This window comes from Rhinoraja longicauda, chromosome 31 (assembly GCF_053455715.1).
Source record: "Rhinoraja longicauda isolate Sanriku21f chromosome 31, sRhiLon1.1, whole genome shotgun sequence".
Classification (NCBI taxonomy): Eukaryota; Metazoa; Chordata; class Chondrichthyes; order Rajiformes; family Arhynchobatidae; genus Rhinoraja; species Rhinoraja longicauda.
The window spans coordinates 12,574,254-12,594,659 of NC_135983.1; the positions used below are offsets into that span (position 1 = coordinate 12,574,254).

General features: G+C 42.4%; 1 protein-coding gene across 1 annotated transcript in view; it reads left to right on the forward strand.

Moving 5' to 3' along the window:
• LOC144608387 (uncharacterized) overlaps positions 1-17,491 on the forward strand; it is a 28,900-nt gene extending 11,409 nt beyond the window's left edge. The window contains exons 10-19 of the mRNA XM_078426099.1: positions 466-519; positions 2,918-2,971; positions 3,726-3,743; positions 5,197-5,250; positions 5,842-5,901; positions 11,064-11,229; positions 12,684-12,790; positions 14,034-14,114; positions 14,243-14,455; positions 17,257-17,491. Of these exons, the coding sequence (XP_078282225.1) occupies positions 466-519; positions 2,918-2,971; positions 3,726-3,743; positions 5,197-5,250; positions 5,842-5,901; positions 11,064-11,229; positions 12,684-12,790; positions 14,034-14,114; positions 14,243-14,455; positions 17,257-17,403 (954 nt within the window). The 3' untranslated portion in view covers positions 17,404-17,491. The remainder of the gene's footprint in view (positions 1-465; positions 520-2,917; positions 2,972-3,725; positions 3,744-5,196; positions 5,251-5,841; positions 5,902-11,063; positions 11,230-12,683; positions 12,791-14,033; positions 14,115-14,242; positions 14,456-17,256) is intronic.
• Positions 17,492-20,406: the final 2,915 nt, after the last annotated feature.

The window sequence follows — 20,406 nt, forward strand, 5'->3', positions numbered from 1 at the left end:
CAAAGACGTACAGGTATGTAGGTTAATTGGCTGGGTAAATGTAAAAATTGTCCCTAGTGTGTAGGATAGTGTTAATGTACGGGGATCGCTGGGCGGCGCGGACTTGGTGGGCCGAAAAGGCCTGTTTCCGCGCTGTATATATATGATATGATATGATGATGATTTAGTTGGGACCATTTTATTAACAGTGGGTCCAGTGTAAGAAATTGGATTGTTGACAGAATGCACGCAGCAAATTTTAAGATTTCTGTATTCTTTGGCTAACTTCAAATGTCATTCCAGTTCTCATGCACTGCCTGGTGATTGACCAGGAAGATTTATTTCCTCTTATTATCCTGGATAACATCTCAGCAGATTAATTTGGAAATGCAGTATTTTCTTCTGTGTTTTATCTTCAAAGTGAAATTAAAGCATGATGTGAAAAGGGTTGTTTTCTGAATGTGGTTTTGTGTCTCTTTGTTTCAGGGGAAACCGGGAGCTGAAGGTTTACCAGGATCAATGGGCCGAAAGGGAGAGCAGGTAAATAGCCTTGCAAATGCAAACAGAAGATGCTGCAAACACTCAGCAGTCATTTGGGAGCCCTATAGATAGACATATGGATACGCAGGGAATGGAGGGGTGTGGATCACATGCAGGCAGGGGAGATTAGTTTAATCTGGCATCGTGTTCGGCATGAATGGCATGTACTGTACTGTACTGTTGTATGTTCTGTGAAGTTAGGAATCATTTGTGGGTTAGAAAATTCTCTCTGACCCTCTGCCTCTGTCTGTTTCATGAGAGCGATAGATCGGGTAGTATCACAGAGTCTCTTGCCGAGAGTAGATGAATCGAGGACCAGAGGACATGGGTTTAAGGTGAAGGGGAAAAGATTTAATAGGAATCTGAGGGGTAACATTTTCACACAAAGGGTGGTGGATGTATGGAATAAGCTGCCAGATGAGGTAGTTGAGGCAGGGACTCATCCCAACATTTAAGAAACAGTTAGACAGGTAAATGGATAGGACAGGTTTGGAGGGATTTGGACCAAATGCGGGCAGGTGGGACTAGTCTAGCTCGTATGTCTATTGCTTTTGCTTTTAATTTCAGATTTCCGGCATTTATAGTTTTTAAAAACTTTTATTTACTTATGTTGAGCTGTAATTTAGTCACTCCAACATTTTGAAGCTGACTTTCAGCTTGTGGTTTCATCTATTGTTACTCATTGACAAACTAAGTGGTTTTAGGAGAGGGGTGCTGAGAAGTTTTGGTCCGGGGCTGGAAGAGTTTGAACAATAACTCCAGGAGAGGGCAGCGTGGAGCTACATGACACACAGCTGCTGGCTGCAGCTGATCACTTCAATAGGAAGTGCGACCCCAACCTGCAGTCCTGCAGAGAGACACTAAATGCTGGAGTAACTCAGCGGGTCAGGGAGCATCTTTGGAGAAAAAGAATAGATTACGTTTTTTGTCTGAACCCTTCAAACTGAAAGTAAAGGGTTAGATGGTGGGCGGGAACTAGAGGTGAGAAAAGGTCAGAACAATCCAGGGCCGGCACCAAATGATCTAAATATGGAGCCCATAATGGTCCGTTGTTGGCTAGGGAAGGTGTGATAACAAGAGGGATACAAGGTTGCGAACAGTGGAAAATATAGACAGAAAATATATATTTTTAAAAAATATATATTTTAGTTGATTAGTCTGAAGAAGGGTCTTGACCCGAAACGTCACCCATTCCTTCTCTCCAGAGATGCTGCCTGTCCCGCTGAGTTACTCCAGCTTCTTTGATTTAAACCAGGATCTGCAGTTCCTTCCTACACATTAATATATTTTATGTTATATATGTTGATATATTTTCATTGATTTTATAATATTTTAATAATATACATTTTAATAATTTAGCTTTTTTAAGAGTCTAAACCTGCTGTCAAACTCCTCTTCTCATCTTATCTGATGCCCTTCTGTCTCCTTTTCATTTCTGGCCTTTGTCCAACCATCTGCCAATGAAATGCTTCTCACTTGTATCCACCTATCACTTGCCTGGCTTGGCCCCACACCATCTCTTTTCCAGCTTTCAAAACCCTTACTACAATACATCTGAAGAAGGGTCCTGAGCCGAAACGTGGCTTATCCATTCCCTCCATAGATGTTGCCTGATCTGCTGGGTTCCTCCAGCACTTTGAGTTTTGCTCAAGATTCTAGCATCTGCAGTTCCTCGTGTGTCCGTCAAACAGTTCAGCGTTTACTGGGAGGACTAGGATTTGACGTTGCTGAATCTCAAGATTCTTGTAATTCAGTGCAGGAGGGACACCTCATGGGTCTCAAATGGAACAACCAGGAAATGTGTCAACATTTGTACCCAGAGGTCAAGGTTCTCTTTTCTGTTTTAGAAATTTAGAACTCAGACATAAATCTGCATTTTAGCTGGACGGGGAACAATTTCCAAATAATGCCAACACTTTCCTTGTCTGCCTAATTCCTGTTTAGTCAGTCTTCCCCGGCATTTAATGGTACTTTCACAGAAACCGCAAAGGCAATGGAACCTGAGACTTACTACCAGCAGGAAATCATTGTTTTTGATAAATTGAAGAACTGAGATGAATATTAGGAAAGAAAACTGCAGATGCTGGTTTAAATCGAAGGTAGACACAAAATGCTGGAGTAACTCATCGGGACAGGCAGCATCTCTGGAGAGAAGGAATGGGTGACGTTTCGGATCGAGACCCTTCTCCAGACTGAAGATGGGTCTCGACCCGAAACGTCACCCACTCCTTCTCTCCAGAGATGCTGCCTGACCCACTGAGTTACTCCAGCATTTGCGTCTACCTGAGATTAATATTATTTGATTCTACGCCGTAAAAATCCAGAGGTGTGCTTCGATGTTTTTCATATGTATGAAGCTTTATGGAATATCTCAAAGTGATATCATTTGTAACGGCAGGGGCATCGTGGTCACCCAGGTGATAAAGGAAGGCAAGGGTTCCTGGGATTGCTGGTAGGTGTGCTCATATTGATTAATATTATTGCTGTATTTCTGCTGTGCTGCTGCTGTATTTCATGTGTTTTAATCATTGCCCGAACTGTTTGCCCGAAGTCCAGATCTCATATAAAACATGGAGGTTAACGGCTAACTTCATGCATGCACTGCCCAGAGCAAGTTCCCAACTTCAAAGCATGCAACAGGGGGTGGGGTGGTGGTTGAAGATGCACCTGTCATCTTTACTGCTCCTCCATCAGAGGAGTAGCTCATCCCAGGAGGTGAGACGGTGGTGCAGATAGTAGAGCCAGTTCCTCACAGTTCCAATGATCTGGGCTCAATTTTCCCCTCGGGTGCTGTCTGCATGGAGTTTTCACGTTCTCTCTTTGGCTGTGTAGGTTTTCCCTGGTCGTCCGATTTCTGCCCACATTCCAAAGACGTAAGATAAATTGGTCATTATTGATTACCCCCAATGTGGAATTAATGTAGATTAGTGTTAATGCGTGCTTGATGGTTGATGTGGACTTGATGGGCCGAAGGGCCTCTGTCCATGCTGTGTAATTCTCTGACTGCCGGCAGTTTCAGGGAAGGAGAAAATTCAGTCGGTGTTGAAACTGTGATAAGGGAACACAATTAATGCAAGGGTTGGCAATGAATTTGCTTCCCTTTACAGCTGTTATTTTTGGGAGAGAGGCGTAAATTAATTTTCTTCATGGTCACGCTAATTTATTTCATGAAAATCACATTGCTGCTGTTTTGCACTTTCTTACAGGGTCAAATTGGACTAAAAGTAAGTGGTTTTCCAGCGGTTCAGTGAGTATAATAGTGCAGCAATCTATCCTACAGTGCGACATCAATGAAATTTGGTTTCAGTGACTAGTTGTGTGCAGAGTGAAAACACTTTCATAGCGCTTATGCAGTGCCACCGATCGGAATTTTCCTGATTTCCCTCCCACTATATTTAGATGCATGTTATATTGTTTATGAATTAGAATGAACAGTGTGCTAAATGGACTCCAAGGTGATATCAAGATCATGTAGCTTTCTACACTCAGACTGCCGAAAGTAAATAACATAGGACATAGAACAGCACAGGAACAGGCCCTTCCGCCCATGATGTTTGTGCCGAACATGATGCCAAGCTGAACTGATCTCATCTACCTGCAAGTGATCCATATCCCTCCATTCCCTGCAAATCCATGTGCCCATCTAAAAGTGACTAAGTTTATATACATGTATCAAGTGTCTCCCCTCAGCCTCTGACGTTCCAGAGAAAATGATCCAAGTCTATCCAACCCCTCCCTGTGGCTGAAACCCTCTAATCCAGGCAGCATTCTGGTACGCCTTCTCTACACCCTCTCCAAAGCTTCCAGATCTTTCCTGTAATGGGGTTGATCAGAACTGCAAGCAATACTCCAAATGCAGCCTAACCAAAATCCTACAGAACTGCATCAAGACTTCTAGACTCTTGTGTTCAACGCGCCCAGTAATGAAGGCAAGCATACCATATGCTGCCTGTACCACCATATCTACTTGTGCTGCCACCTTCAGTGAGCTATGAACGTGGACTCCAAGGTCCCACTGCACATCAGTGCTGTTAAGGGTCTTGCCGTTAACTACATACTCTCTTCTTGCTTTCAATCTCCCAAAGTGCAACATCTTGGACTAGCCCGGGTTAAAATCCATCTACCTTTTCTCTGCCCATTTCTGCAGCTGATCTATATCCCACTGTATTAAACCGGCAGCCTTCCTCTCTCTCTGCAACTCCTCCAATGTTAGTGTCATCAGCAAATGTACTCACCACATTTATACGAATCACAATCAGCAGAGGTCCCAGCACAGATCCCTGCAAAATTCCACTGGACACAGACCTCCAGCCAGAATATCCACCTTCCACCACAACCCTCTGAATAAGCCAGTTCCGAATCCATATGACCAAGTCATCGTAAATCCCATCTATCTTAATCTTCTGGATCAGTCTACCAAAGCCTTACAAAAATGTCCACAACATCCACCTCCCTACCCTCAGCAATCTCCTTTGTCACAAAATGTTATGTTGTATATGGAACCGTGCCATGGTTAAATGTCCCCCACCCATCATGTTTGTTCACCTGATCTTTAGATTCAGGCTCTCACTGGCTGCTCCCCTGTACAGGTGTTACAGTAATACAGACAGAAATGGATAATCAGTTGAACATTTGACAGGATACATATAATTTAATAGGGTTACCATTGGTTTTCAGGGACTTAAAGGATACTCAGGAAACCAAGGGCTGAAAGGCACTCAAGGATCTCCGGTAAGTATTGGGGTTTGTTTCATTTATATTATGTATCACGTATATCAACCCGTACGAGGCACGCTGGACTTCAAGCGACAAAACCTGCCTCAACTACCTCCTCTTGTAGCTCGTTCCATACACCCACCACTCTTTGTGTGAAAAAAAGTTACCCTGCTATATTATCCCCCCCCCCACCTTCAACCCACGTCCTCTGGTTCTCGATTCTCCTATCCTGAGCAAAAGACTCTGTGCAGTTACCCATTCCATTCCTCTCATGATTTTGTACACCTCTATACGATCACGCCTCATCCTCCTACGCTCTAAGGAATAAAGTCCGAAGCTGCTCAACCTCCCACTATAACTCAGGCCCTCGAAGCAGCGTCCTCATAGATTTTCTCTACACCCTTTCCCAGCTTGAAAGTGAAGGCCTTCTGTGTCACTGCTTGTCACCTCTGCAGTTGAATCCTCCAAGAGCAGGTCTGTAACTGGTGCGGGGTCTGGTTTCAAGAGATACGCAGTGTTTAAATTCCCGATTTTGCACATGAGAAGACAGCAGATAACACACAAGATGATTTGGTTGTGTGACGATAACATTTCCCTTTCATTCAGGGTCCCCCTGGTCCTCCTGGTCTACCTGGGCCTTCACTGAAGATTTCTGAAGAATTCCAGGTATGGAGCCCATGTTTCCCCACACCACATGTATGTTCTCACTTGCATGTGCTCATGTATGCAGGAGGACAGTTCCACGGCAGCCACTCGTATCTCCTTGATGTATGAGCTGATGTAGTCTCTATCAGAGCACCGTGTAACCATGTGATTATCATGTGCAGGAAGGAATTGCAGATGCTGGTTTACACCGAAGACAGACACAAAAAGCTGGAGTAACTCAGGCGCCTCTGGAGAAAAGGAATAGGCGACTTTTGGGTCGAAACCCTTCAATAATGATAATGATGATACTTTATTGTCAGGTGACAAGTCGCAGTGATATTCTTTGTTCTGCATACCCACGGTATGTAGAGTTGCCACACGAAGGGTGTCGGGAAAGTTACAAAGTATCCCGCGCCAAGTCCTTTGTTCTTCCCCCCCACCTCCCCACCCGGTTCCCCCCATGCCAGGTCCTCCTTTCTTCAGACAGTTGGGCGGCACGGTGGCGCAGCAGTAGAGTTGCTGCCTTGCAGCGAATGCAGCGCCGGAGACTCAGGTTCGATCCTGACTACGGGCGCCGTCTGTACAGAGTTTGTACGTTCTCCCCGTGACCTGCGTGGGTTTTCTCCGAGATCTTCGGTTTCCTCCCACATTCCAAAGACGTAGAGGTATGTAGGTTAATTGGCTGGGCAAATGTAAAAAAAAATTATCCCTAGTGTGTGTAGGATAGTGTTAATGTGCGGGGATCGCTGGGCGGCGTGGGCCGAAGGGCCTGTTTCCGCACTGTATCTCTAAATCTAAAATCTAAAAAAATCTATCCTGCGCCAAGTCCTTTGTTCTCCCCCCCCCCCCCCCCCCCCACCTCCCCACGCGGTTCCCCTCACGCCAGGTCCTCCTTTCTTCAGACAGTTATGATTGCTGATTTAACATCTCAACATATCCACTGCTCTAATTCTCCAGACTCCTCGTGATTCCAAGTTCAAACCCTCCAGATAGAGGACACCATGATTGATTATTTTCTTTCTCTTCAAAACAGGAGCGTTTATTTCCAGTGCCTCAGCGACTGGTCTTGCTGAGGTGTAGGCTCGTGTAGTTTATGTTCAAGCTTTGTTGAGCAATGCCTCTGCCAACTGACCTATATGGGATAACATGCAAATTTTCCAACATTATGCAAGACTCTGCAAATCTTCCAATTATCCCACTTCAGTCAGATGTCTCAATTTAAATAGCACAGTGACCAAAGAGTTGGGAAGCAGTCTGTGAAATCTTCCCCCACTGGAGAAACCAGGGGAACAGCCAGTAAACAGGCCTCCCACAAGGATCCATCAAGATAACCATTTTAATGTAAAAACATAGCACAAAAAGTAAGGTAATTTGTGTTTGGTAGATTATTTCTTTGTTGTAACAATGCTTCTTGGCAATAAATCTTATACCGTTGGAAAGCCTGTTTATTTCCCTTTTAAATGGTGCCACATTTGTAAGGAACATGCATTTGTGGGATGAGCAGCAGAGCTGAGTATATGGGTTGCGCCCATGAAAAATTTGCCAAATCTTCTCTGCCAATGCCAAACAGCTTATTCTGCTGTTGCTATTGACTCTTGTTTTGAGCTTCTGGTACCCCCAGGTGCTGACAATCAGGTGCCTGATTGGCACCTGATTGGCAGCATCTGTGAGCATAGGCCCTGCTACAGTGGTCAGTAGGTGTCTGCTCCAAGAATCGGCATGCCACGTTTGACTGATCTGGATAGGGCCCGTGCGATAGGGCAACTTCAAGCTGGTGTTCCGCAAAACCAAGTTGCGGCATTATTTGGAGTGAGCCCTAGTGCCATCTCCAAAGTGAAGGACATGTTCCATATAACGGGGGATGTCAGAGACAGGCCGCGAAGTGGGGGTCCCAAGAAGACGACACCCGAAGAAGACCGTTTCCTCACCCTGTCAGCACTTAGGAACCGTAGGCTGTTTTCTACAGATTTGCAGTCAAGGTTTGCAGGACGGTATGGCCGACGGCTCTCTGCCCAGACAATTCGGAACAGACTGCACGCAACCGATCTCCGGTCTCATAGGGCTGCCAGGAGGCCTGCCATGACTGCCCTTCACTGTCAGGCCCGTTTGCGCTGGTGTCGGCAACACGTGCACTGGAACCTGAACATGTGGAGGAACGTTATGTTCAGCGATGAGTCCAGATTCTGCCTACGGCAGTTGGATCATAGGGTCAAAGTGTGGAGAAGACGCGGAGAACGCTATGCTGATTGCTGCACCGATAGAGTAACATCTTTTGGTGGAGGCAGCGTGATGGTGTGGAGCGGCATCTCCCTCACTGGAAAAACGAGGCTTGTCATCATTGGAGGCAATCTCAACGCAGAGAGATATCGAGATGAGATTCTGCAACCAGTGGCAATCCCATATCTCCACAGTCTGGGACCGAACTCTATCCTCCAAGATGACAATGCTCGCCCCCACAGAGCAGGGTTTCTCAGAGACTACCTCCAGAATTTGGGAGTGGAGAGGATGGAATGGCCTGCCAGCAGTCCTGACCTCAACCCCATTGAACACTTGTGGGATCAGCTGTTTGTGCCAGAGTGACCAACACAACCACGTTGGCTGACTTGCGAAATGCTGGTGGAAGAATGGGATGCCATCCCACAACAGTGTGTGACCAGGCTGGTGACCAGCATGAGGAAGAGGTGCCAGGCTGTTGTGGCTGTGTATGGTTCTTCCACACGCTACTGAGGTTCCTGTTTATTAAATGAATAAATTGTTAAATTGCCAATATGTCTTGTTTCTTCAGACTTCAATCATCCAATCCACCAAACAACACCGAACAAGAGTCAATGGCAGAATAAGCTGTTTGGCATTGGCAGAGAAGATTTGGCAGATTTTTCATGGGCGCAACCCACATACTCAGCTCTGCTGCTCATCCCACAAATGCATGTTCCTTACAAATGTGGCACCATTTAAAAGGGAAATAAACAGGCTTTCCAACGGTATAAGATTTATTGCCAAGAAGCATTGTTACAACAAAGAAATAATCTACCAAACACAAATTTCCTTACTTTTTGTGCTATGTTTTAGAAGCAAGCGTGTCAGAGATTATGGGAAGAAGGCAGGAGAATGGGGTTATAGGTGTCAGAGATTATGGGGAGAAGGCAGGAGAATGGGGTTTTGAGCGAGAGATAGATCAGCCATGATTGAATGGCGTAGTAAACTTGATGGGTCGAATGGCCTAATTCTAGTCCTATCATTGATGACCTTAAGAAACTGCAGATGCTGGTTAACAAAAAAAGAGACACAAAGTTCTGGCATAACTCAGTGGGTCAGGCAGCATCCCTGGAGAACATGGACAGGTGACGTTTCGGATAAGAACCCTTCTTGCTGCAGAAGCTGCCTGGCCTGCTGAATCTTTCAAGCATTCTCGGTTTCTATTTCACATTCCCAGCATCCAAACTATTGAGGATTTCTGTCTGTTTGAGTCTCGCATCTCTGAGACATTCTTAGCAACCCCCAGTCGTGAGTAATTGCCTCTAGTGTAAAAAAAATCCAAATAAAGTTCCATTAATTAATTGAAATTTCAGCACCCTGCCATCTGGAAAATGTCTTCATTCTTTTACTGTAAGGGGGAGGTTATATGACTGCCCATCAGTGTGTAGAGTATCTACTGCAAACCGCTGGTGATAATTTCCTGTGATCTTCTTGTGGTTTACATTTAAAAATGCTGTATCAGTAGTTAAAAATGGCAATATTAACACTGATGAAAGCAGATTAGCATTTTGTTGAAGCTTTAAATAGTTTGCTCTGTTTTAATTCTCCAACTTTCCAATTTAATTTAAGCTTAAAGGGCTATGACAAACTCATTACAGATGGGTCTCGTGGTGACTTATGCCTGGGGCAACTTCTTTGCTTCCATTTATGCTTGTTGCTTGATAAACAATTCTCTCTCCAGCTTTCCCCTCCTCCCCCCTCCCCCCCCCCCCCCCCCCGTCTACGGTCAGTAAGGGTAGAAGAAGGGTACATGGTTAGGAAAGGTTTGGAGGGACATGGGGCAAACTCAGACAGGTGGGACTAGTGTTGATGGAGCACCTTGGTCAGCATGGGCAACCTGGCTCAAAGAGTCTGTTTCCATGTTGTGATACTCAATTAATGTAAGGCTACCGGCCTGAAATGTCATCTATCAACGTTCTCCAGAGATGCCGCCTGACCCACTGATTTCCTCTAGCAGTTTGTGTCATTTTGTAAACCAGCATCTGCAGTTCCTTGCGTCTCGCTCCTCAGCACAGGCTCTGGCGATATCGAGATAGATTCTTGACTAGTACAGGTGTCAGGGGTTATGGGGAGAAGGCAGGAGAATGGGGTTAGGAGGGAGAGATAGATCAGCCATGATTGAATGGTGGAGTAGATTTGATGGGCTGAATGGCTTAATTCTGCTCCTATCACTTATGACACGGTCAGCCTCTGGAGCTCAGTGCAGAGACCTGATTAAATAGCCAGTTCTTGTGTGATTGTGTTTGTGAGTGGCATCCATGTTGTTCACAACTCACATCCTTAGCTACTGGAGCAGCAACATATCAAAAACATATTAATCTGGATTAAGTTTGCTTGGACCACTGTAGATCATGTCGGTGATTAACAACATTTGTAATTACCAAAAACAAGGGAACCACTATGTCTGAATTTGTTCATTTGATGAAGACAACACAAGTTGCCAAGTGGGCCCTCCGACTTTAGAAATCTCTGGATTGTGAACATAATGCCACACTTAGCAATGCCTCAGAGATGCAAGAACCACAATCCATGGCTCAGGCACGGTGTTGACTGCAGGTTCGACAAAGTGTTAGGAACAATGTAATAAAAATGAGCTGCAGATGCTAGTTAATACCAGAGATAGCCACAAAATGCTGCAGTAACTCAGGCAGCATCTCTGGAGAAAATGGACAAGTAGCGTTTCGGGTTGGGACCTTTTAACAATTAAAAAAAAAAAAAAAAGTGTTGTGAATTAATGTCTTCCCACAACTTGTGGCTACCAATTGCACAGCTGGGGTGCTGTCAGACTCTGTCTTCATGAGAGTTTCCTTTTGAAAAAACGCACTCCATACTAGTCGTGAAGTGTGAACCGTACTAATTCTTGTAATGCTCCTGAGATAAAGCAAACCATGTTTTGTTTCACTTTGTGATTTTGTTTACACTGACAGCTGCTTTTGAATAAAACGCGCGGTTTGGATTCTAGAAGTATATGGAAGGCTGTGGAAACTCTGAACATGGAGCTTCGGCATATTGTGGCCCCGCCCACAGGAAGCAAGGACAACCCTGCCACAACGTGCAAGGAACTGCAGCTGTGCCAGACACAGCTCCGTGACGGTAAGGACCTGGGTGGATGTTGTTGCCACGGGGCTGAGATTCAGGACACTTCACACTGTGCATCTCTCATGTTTATACTGTAGTTCAACCTGAACCATCTGACACGTTGTGGTCCCACAGCAACGTAATCAAGGACGAGTGGTGCCCTGGTCACTCCCTCTTCTCCCCTCTCCCATCAAGCAAAAGGTATAGAAGTGTGAAAATCCAGATTGAGAGACGGTTTCTACCCAGCTGTTATCAGGCAACTGAATCATCCTACCACAACCAGAGAGCAGTCCTGAACTACTATCTACCTCATTGGTGACCCTTGAGCTACCCTTGTTCAGACTTTACTGGCTTTACCTTGCACTAAAGATTATTCCCTTATCATGTATCTATCTAAACAATGTAGATGGCTCAATTGTAATCATGTATTGTCTTTCCACTGACTGGATAGCACATAACAAAAGCTTTTCACTGTACCTCGGTACACGACAATAAACTAAACCGAACTGATTCATGAGTCAAAAGTCGTACTAATCCACAGCATTCTTCCTGGAAGTGAAGATGCATTCACGCCTACAGCACCACCTTGACACTGCATAAATCATTCCCAGCATGGTGATGTTGTAAGTAGTGGCATGGGTTGATATAAGGCAAACTACAATTAGAGATAATCTTCTGCAGATACAGTAAGGATGTGGCCATGACTCCCCATATGTTATTGTGATGGTTCTCATGTTTCCTCTTCGTACTGAAGCACTTTGGTTGCTTCGGTGAGGCAAGCCCTTGGATTTGCATAGGGAAGTTTGGAATTCTCAAGGAAATGGTAGAGAACTTCTCCTGTCTCTGGGCTGAAATCTTTATTCCAGAGTGGTCCCTGGGATCAGTAAGAGCCCCACTGTGTACGGGGTAGTCCTCCTCAGTTTGAGCAGCTGATTACATTCACCACTGGTGGGGCCCACCCTCCACAGATGACTGGCATCAGTGCCATTTTAATAACTGAATGTTTTAGAATGTTAAGTGATACGGGATTTTTTTTTCATTAAAAATATTCTTCTAAAAAACACATTAGGTCAGCCGTGATCTTCTTGGATGGTGGAATAAGTTGAGAGGCATATGGTCTACCACTGTTTCTTAAATTATTTTTGTAGCTTCTTTCCAAAGATGTGACTGCAATCCTTCGTTTTTATGCCGTTTAAGTGCTCTAGATGTTAAGTGCAAAAGAGCTCAGAATATCAACAATTGTTAGGCAGGAGAATGTCCATAATGCGTAGTGTCAGTTCACTGGCTCGCAGATACATTGTACATTTTTACAGCAGGTCCAGGTTAAAATGGATTATTGGCCGTGTTGTCCATTGTTATCTATTGGCTACCAGCCTTCATGGATTGTGCCAATTGTTCGTTCTCCCTTGGTAAACACAGCCAGGCAACCAAACTGAATGATAATCCTGGTTTTCTTTGTTTTTGGATAGGTTTCTATTATATTGATCCCAATCAGGGATGTCCTTACGATGCACTGCTGGTCTTCTGCAATTTCACAGCCGATGGAGCCACATGCCTGCCTACTAAGGAAAATGAGGTACTACTGTTGAGAAACATGGAGAAAAGTTGGATGATAAATCCTGATGTAGTTCCAACACAGGGCAGTGGCTGCCTCCTGTCATTGGCATATTTGCCCATTTGTATTTAGCGATACAGTGTGGAAACAGACATTCGAGTCACCGAGTCCACGCCAGCCATCAACCACTCATTCACACTAATTCTACATTATCTCACTTTCGCATCTACTCCATACACTCAGGCAATTTACAACAGGCAATTAACCTACAAACTCGCATGACTGTGGGATGTGGAAGAATACCAGAGCATCCGGAGGAAACCCATGCGGTCACAGGGAGAACGTGCAAACTCCACACAGACAACACCCAAGTGCTGTTTGTACAGATTTTGTACATTCTCCGGGTGCTCCGGTTTCCTCCCACACTCCAGACGTGCAGGTTTTGTAGGGTTAATTGGCTTTGGTAAAATTGTAAATTGTTCCTAGTGTGTAGGATTGTGCTAGTGTGTACAGGGTGATCGCTGGTCATCGTGGACTCGGTAGGCCAAAGGGCCTTTTTCCACGCTGTATCTCTAAAGTCTAATGTCTCCGTTGTGGTGGGCATAATAAACCTGATAGACTTCCATTCCCAGACTGATTTATAAAGCTTGAGTCAAACATATAAAAAGAGAAGAAAGCAATGTGGTCAAGAGCAGTAAAATGACAGGTTACAGACAATTATTCACTCAGCCACACTGAGAGAGGAGAGGAGTTGGGGTTTTGGAGAAGATTGAGGAGTGTGTGAAAGATCCTCAAAGTTGCAAGGGTTTTGCTGAGCTGCCCCAAACCCCTGGCATTGGGGTTCTGAATAAGGCACTGATTTAAGATGGGTGACAAAGCAAGGTGTGAGGAAGTGCAAATAAATACTTCTGTTCAATCAATTGTTAGGACATTGGATCCATTGCCTGAAAGAGTGGTGGAAGCAGATTCAATGGCTGCTTTCCACGGGAAATTGGATCTGTACTTCAGAAGGAAAGTTGTGTAAGGTTAAGTGAGTACTTAGGAGTGGGATGTTTCATAGAACTGGCAAGATTCCAGTTAGTAATGTCTGTTTTCCAAGTAGAAATTAACTTATTTCGCCTTGTCTTTCACTTGTTTACTGCACCACTCAAGAAGAAACAAATCTATGTGAGAGGGCATGTTGGTGACAAACTGTTCTATGAACATGACTTTTTTTAAGAAGAAAAACTTTAAATGAATTCTGCACTTTCAACATATTATCCAGGTACCTACAAAAGGATGGTTCAAAGAATATTCAAAGGAAAATACATATCAGTGGTTCAGCTCTACAGAGGGGGGATTTTTGGTGAGATATCTTTGCAATACAAGATTTAAAATATTGCTTAAAAATTCCAGAAATTTCTATGTATCTGTAATCTGGGTCTTAATTTCCAAAATTAAATCATCCACACCTTGCTTTGAATTTGTTTTCAGTTTGACTATCCTGGAGTCAGTATCGTACAGCTTCGCTTTTTAAAACTTCACAGTACGTATGCCAGCCAAAAAATAACCTACAAATGTAATCCGGGCCTTAATTCATTCAGGATGAATATAAGTGATCATAGAACAATTCAATTCATGGGTGACAATCAAAAGAAAATATTTAATGGACACAAAGGATTCTCAATCAATTCTGATGGATGCTTGGTAAGTTTTTGGTATATATTATATTTTATTAAATTTATTTTCTTTATTGAATGTTATTAACTTTATTATCTTTATTAAATTTTTCTGGCAAAAAATGAAATAAGTCGTGGTAAATTAAGTTTTAGGTATATCTTTATTAATTAGACATTCTTTTTTGCATGTCAAACTTTGGCAACATCCAGAATTATTTTGTACGTATGTGGCAAAAAATTAAAATTTCGAAGTAGAAGTGGATTTGTTTCTCCTTATCTTTCACTTATTAACTGCACTACTCCAGAAGAATCAAACAATAAAAGTGGAACTTGTGCGAAAAGGAGCTTATTGTGGCCGGATGACATCTCAAAATACTTGCTGATGAACTTATTCCCTGTTGTGGCAGTCGAGGTGTTCACAGGGTCTCAACCACTCTGAATGAACAGAGAATCTGTTACTGGTGATGGTGGTTGATAGGGTTAACAGTGATCAGGACTCCGCAACACTGAAAGGACAGTTTTGTTTGCATTACCCAATTGGCATGGTCTTGGGTCACTTAATAACAAGTTCAATTATGACTGTGAAAATCTCTAACCTCAGCTTTTCTAGTAGGCTGAGCAGGTGAGATGCACTTGTTCACTCTGTGACAGGACCATCCTCTGCCCCCACAATAGAGTCCCGCAGGTCAATTCAAGTGCTACTGAAAATCCCCGGCCATGAAGTACAGTGGTTTGTTTACCAGACACAAGGCAAGGAAGTCACATCAGTTGAATGATTTAGTTTGTTTAGTTTATTATTATTAAAACAGCTTTCTGTTGCACGCTAGCGAGTCAGCGAAAGACTATATATGATTACAATCAAGCCATCCAGATTGTACAGATACAGGATACAAAGAATAACATTTACTGCAAGTTAAAATCCAATAAAGTCTGATTAAAGATAGTTCAAAGGTCTCCATGAGGTAGGTGGGAGGTCAGGACTGCACCCAAGTTGGTGAGAGGATGGTATTGTTCACCTTAAAGCTATACCCTGTAATCTTTGGTATTGATCCCTCATTTTTTAATAATATCTCGTGTGGCACCTCATCAAAGGCCTTCTGAAAGTTTAAATGCACCACATCAACAGGTTCATATCTATTCTGCTTATTAAAATCTTGAAAAATTCACAAACATTTGTCACACAGAATTTCCCTTTCATGACCCCATGTTGATTCTTCGCTATCCCATTACTTTCCAAGTGCCCCACTGACACTTCTTCAAAAATAGATCCCAGTTTCTTTCTGCTACTGATGTCAGACCTACTGTCAAATAGTTTTGTTTTCTCAATCCCTCTCTTCTTAAATAATTGTGGGGAAGAGACGAAAATGTAGGGAGAATAAAAATAATGGGATTAATGTGGGACTGGTGTATATGGTGGTTGATGGTCGACATAGAATTGGTGAGCCGAAGGGTTGTTTCCTCATGGTGTGACTCGATAACACTGGTGGAATTACCTTTGTTATCTTCCGATTTGTGGGAACCATTCTGCAATCGATGGTGTTGACAACCACTATGTCCACTTTCCCCATAATCACCTTCCCTGAAACATTAGGATATAAGTTAATGGGGGTCTTGACACTTTTCAACCTGGCTAAGTTCTCCAATATTAGTTTCTTCACAGATGATAATTATTTTGCTCCTCACTTGCTCCAGATCTGTGGTCCTCCTCTACAGGAGATTTGCTGTGTTTTCCATGAAGTTGCAAAATACTTCTCTGCCATTTCTTTATATCCCAATATATGTTTCTTCTGACTCTGTCATTAAGTGATGCGCATGAACTTTAACTAATTTGTAAGTCCATAGATAAAATTTCAACTCTCTTTGTATGTTTCTCACTAAGGTGTTCTTGTTCTCTATTTCTTATTTACCAATTTCTTGGTTATCTTTTTGCTGACTTGTAAAACATTTCCAGTCCTAGTGTTTACTGCATTCCTTGGCAATGACATAAACCTTTTTATTTTCATCTAATCCTATCCTCAGCTCATCTTGATCACCGCAGCCAGATCACTTTCCTTGGTGAGGTTTCTCGAGAGTCATGATGTCCCGCTGTCAAAAGCCTCCACACTCCTTTTCAACATTCCTGATCAGAGTCATTTAAAACCAATTCAAAATATCGTAAATATTTTTTTCAAAATTAAAATAAATATTATTGGGGGAAAAAATCGAGTAAGTTTATTAGATGATAGAAATTAATTAAAATATTAGATTGATAAAATAAGTGCAAACAAGCAACTTACCTTTTCGAATCCAGGCCGGCACTCCCATTCAAATGACAGTGTTTGTGTTACACACATCAGCCATTTGGTTGGTCATAGAGTCCATCACTGGACAGTGATGGAGCAGATACCTATATGATTCAAGGCTGGAGAACAGATCAGCGAAATCCAACCTAATGAGTGGGGAACGGGTTTCAAAAACATGCACCAGAGATCCTGAATCCTATTGTTTTACATCTGCAAAAACTTTGTTACAAACAACTGCCACATGGAAGGTATACTGTCTTACTGAAATACGTTGACATTTTAGCATAACAAATCCGTAATCAACAGAAGAGGAAATTTAGTATTTTAATACTCCGTAAAAATAAAAATTAATGTAAATGTTTTAATTTTTTTCAGCTTGGTTGGCTGAAGATATTTTTCTTGCCTGTATATGATTGCTAAATGTCCTGATATTTTCAGTTAACATTATTGATCCTATGATCTTAATTATGTTAAACCATACATTTATCCTGCCTATATCATCTATTAGCCACAATAAGCACCATTTTAACATCTTGTTCTGTTTCAGTTGAATGACTCTGGGCCCCACAAAATCGAATTTGAAGTCACCACTGATGAAGTCGACCTCCTACCTCTGAGGGATTTGGCGGTGTTTAACAATGGCGATGATACTCACGAGTTTGGCTTTTCTGTTGGCCAAGTATGCTTTTATTAATTATTCAGCAGAAACAGGGGAAGCCAATGCATCTCAAAATCCCTGGGCTACACCAGCCAACCTGTGGATGACAGGTGAAATCAGCCAACCTGTGGACTACAGGTGAAATCAGCCAACCTGTGGACTACAGGTGAAATCAGTCAACCTGTGGACTACAGGTGAAATCAGCCAACCTGTGGACTACAGGTGAAATCAGCCAACCTGTGGACGACAGGTGAAATCAGCCAACCTGTGGACGATAGGTGAAATCAGCCAACCTGTGGACTACAGGTGAACTTGGCATTGCAAGAAAAGCACTTTGTCAAAATAGTAGTAGTAATTTTGTCAAGATTATGTTTTCCTTTCAGAAAACCTTTTGGACTATTACCCCACTGAACAGTCAAATGTTGTTTACATTAATGGTTCAACTTGAAAACATCTGTGGCCAACCTCTGAAGCCTTTGCCACCAATTTACATGTGTTAAACGGTGCTGATTAATGTTCAAAGCTGGATTGCAGTGTGTTCTGCATTCAATTCTGCACTTACAATTAATCTTTCAAAATCAGTGTACAGTGCACTAATCTGACAGTTTACAAAATAGTTTTCACAAGTGTTTGTATAAAGGACCTATTCTAACATGTTCACAGCTGTGTAGAAGCATTTCTCTTGCCAATTAGTACTTTACCATTTATACATGACCCAAACGTTATTGTTTCAAACATTAACTCGAACTGAAAAAAGAAACAACATGCTGGAATAACTCAGCGGGTCTTTACTTTAGACTTTAGAGATACAGTGTGGAAACAGGCCCTTTGGCCCACTGTATCCGTGCTGACCATCGATCACCCTGTACACTAACACTATCGTACACATTGGGGACAATTTACAGAACCAATTAACCTACAAATCTGCATGTCTTTGGAATGTGGGAGGAAACCGAAGCTCCCAGAGGAAACCCACGCAGTCAGTGTCGGGAGAATGTACAAACTCCGTACAGACAGCACCTGTAGTCAGGATCAAACCTGAGTCTCTGCCACTGTAAGGTAACAACTCTACTGCTGCACCACTGTGCCCTTTTTAAAAAATTATTTTTATTCTAGGAAAAGAAATACTTATTTTTAACCCCAAAAATGTCGCCTCTCCATGTTCTCCAGAGATGCTGCCTGATCCGCTGAGTTACTCCAGCACTTTGTGTATAATTTTTGTAAAACAGCATCTGCAGTTCTTTGTGTTCATTAAACATAACTGGTTCTTGACAAAAGTCAGTAATTTCCATGCGTGATCCTGAGCCATCAAACCCATGTCGCTATGAATTGATTGTAAAACCACTCAGAGTTCCAGGTCGATACTGAGCCATAGTCTCAATTCAGTTTGTGGATTTGAAGCAATTTTCCAAGTTTGAAGATAAATTACCAAACTTATTCCTGTGATATTGTCACTAATATCAAATGCATTGATCTTTCTGTTACACATTTTGAGATAATTCATATTGTAACTGTTAAAAATATTTTTAAATGAAAGAATATTTCAAATCTGCAGCAGATTTTACAGTTGACCTGTAGTGTGAATGAATAATCTGCCCGAAGAGAATGATTTTGTTACTTTTGCCATGGGAAAAAGCTGACTTGCCCATGTTTTAAACATCTTCTGCATAATCAGTAAAATATTATAAAACAAACCTCATTTGTCATTGTATTTCAAAACAGAAGGATTACTTAACTCATACTCAGATGTATCTGTGGAAGGACAACACTGTGCACAAAGCCCTTTTTGGCTTTATATTTCTTGCACATTGGCAAATTTGTCTTCATTAAAAAAGTTTTTATTTTCATCGGTTGTGGTTTAGATACCTACAAATGTTATACTTTGGATCATTTATTTGTACAGTAAGCACATTTAGAGCTCCCTCTGTAATATTGATTATGTGCAGTGAACAGAGGGATTGCTACAGTTAAAATCAGATAGGCCACGCCTGGAATTTACCTGGCAATTAACACCTTTGTGCTTTTCAACAATGGTATTGTGGCTCTTAATTTTTCATTTATTTTGTGTAATGAGCCTTGTAATTATACCATGATTCTCAATGAAAGTGATATGCTGGTCATTTTTGCTACTAAAAGTTTGTTTTATGAATAAATGTACTTTTAAATTTATTTGCTAGATGTTAAATTTGTATTTCTCTAACATGGATGTACAAAGTAATTCTGCTGTGGGTGACTTTAATGGAACCAAATTCCATTAAAAATATTTAATTTTCCATTTGGAAAACTTAAATAATTTCTGGTAAAGCTCGGATTTAACATTGAAATACCTCTTCTATATAAAGAAGAAATTTACATTAACAGTACTGAAGAATTGAACAGGAAAAGCTTGAATATTAGTTTATGTTTGGAGGAATACTGGAGATATGAGGGGATTTTTTTTTAAACTTGGGGGGGGGAGGGGGAAGCTTGGGTGGAATAAGAATGTGTTAGAATCTGGTCTACATTGTCTGATGGAGTGGTTGAGATTGTCCTAATATTTAAGAGACTTTTAGATCGGCACATGGGTTTTCAGGGAACGGAGTGATATGGATCACGTGCAGGTAGAATTTAACTTGACATCATATTCATCATAGACTTTGTGGGGCAAAGGACCAGCTGCAACATTCTATTTTTGTGAGCACTTGAATTGCTACTTTCAGTCTGAAGAAGGGTCCCAACCCAAAACGTTACCCATCCTTTTTTTCTCCAGAGCTGCTGCCTGACCTGCTGAGGTACTCCAGCATTTTGTGTCTATATTTTGTCAAAGCACAGCTGCAGTTCCTTGGTTCTACAGGCAGAACACCTGGATGAGTGGTGCTGCACCAACAACCTCTTGCAGAGCATCCTCAACCAAGGAACTCGGGGGAAGTGGGGACTACCCCACATGCCAGGTTTCTTTGGTGGATTGGTGCTGGAGAGTTATTGGTTTCAAATTCCTGGGTTTAACCTCCAGATAACCTCCCCTGAGCCGAGCACATAGGTGTAATCGGAGGTACAATA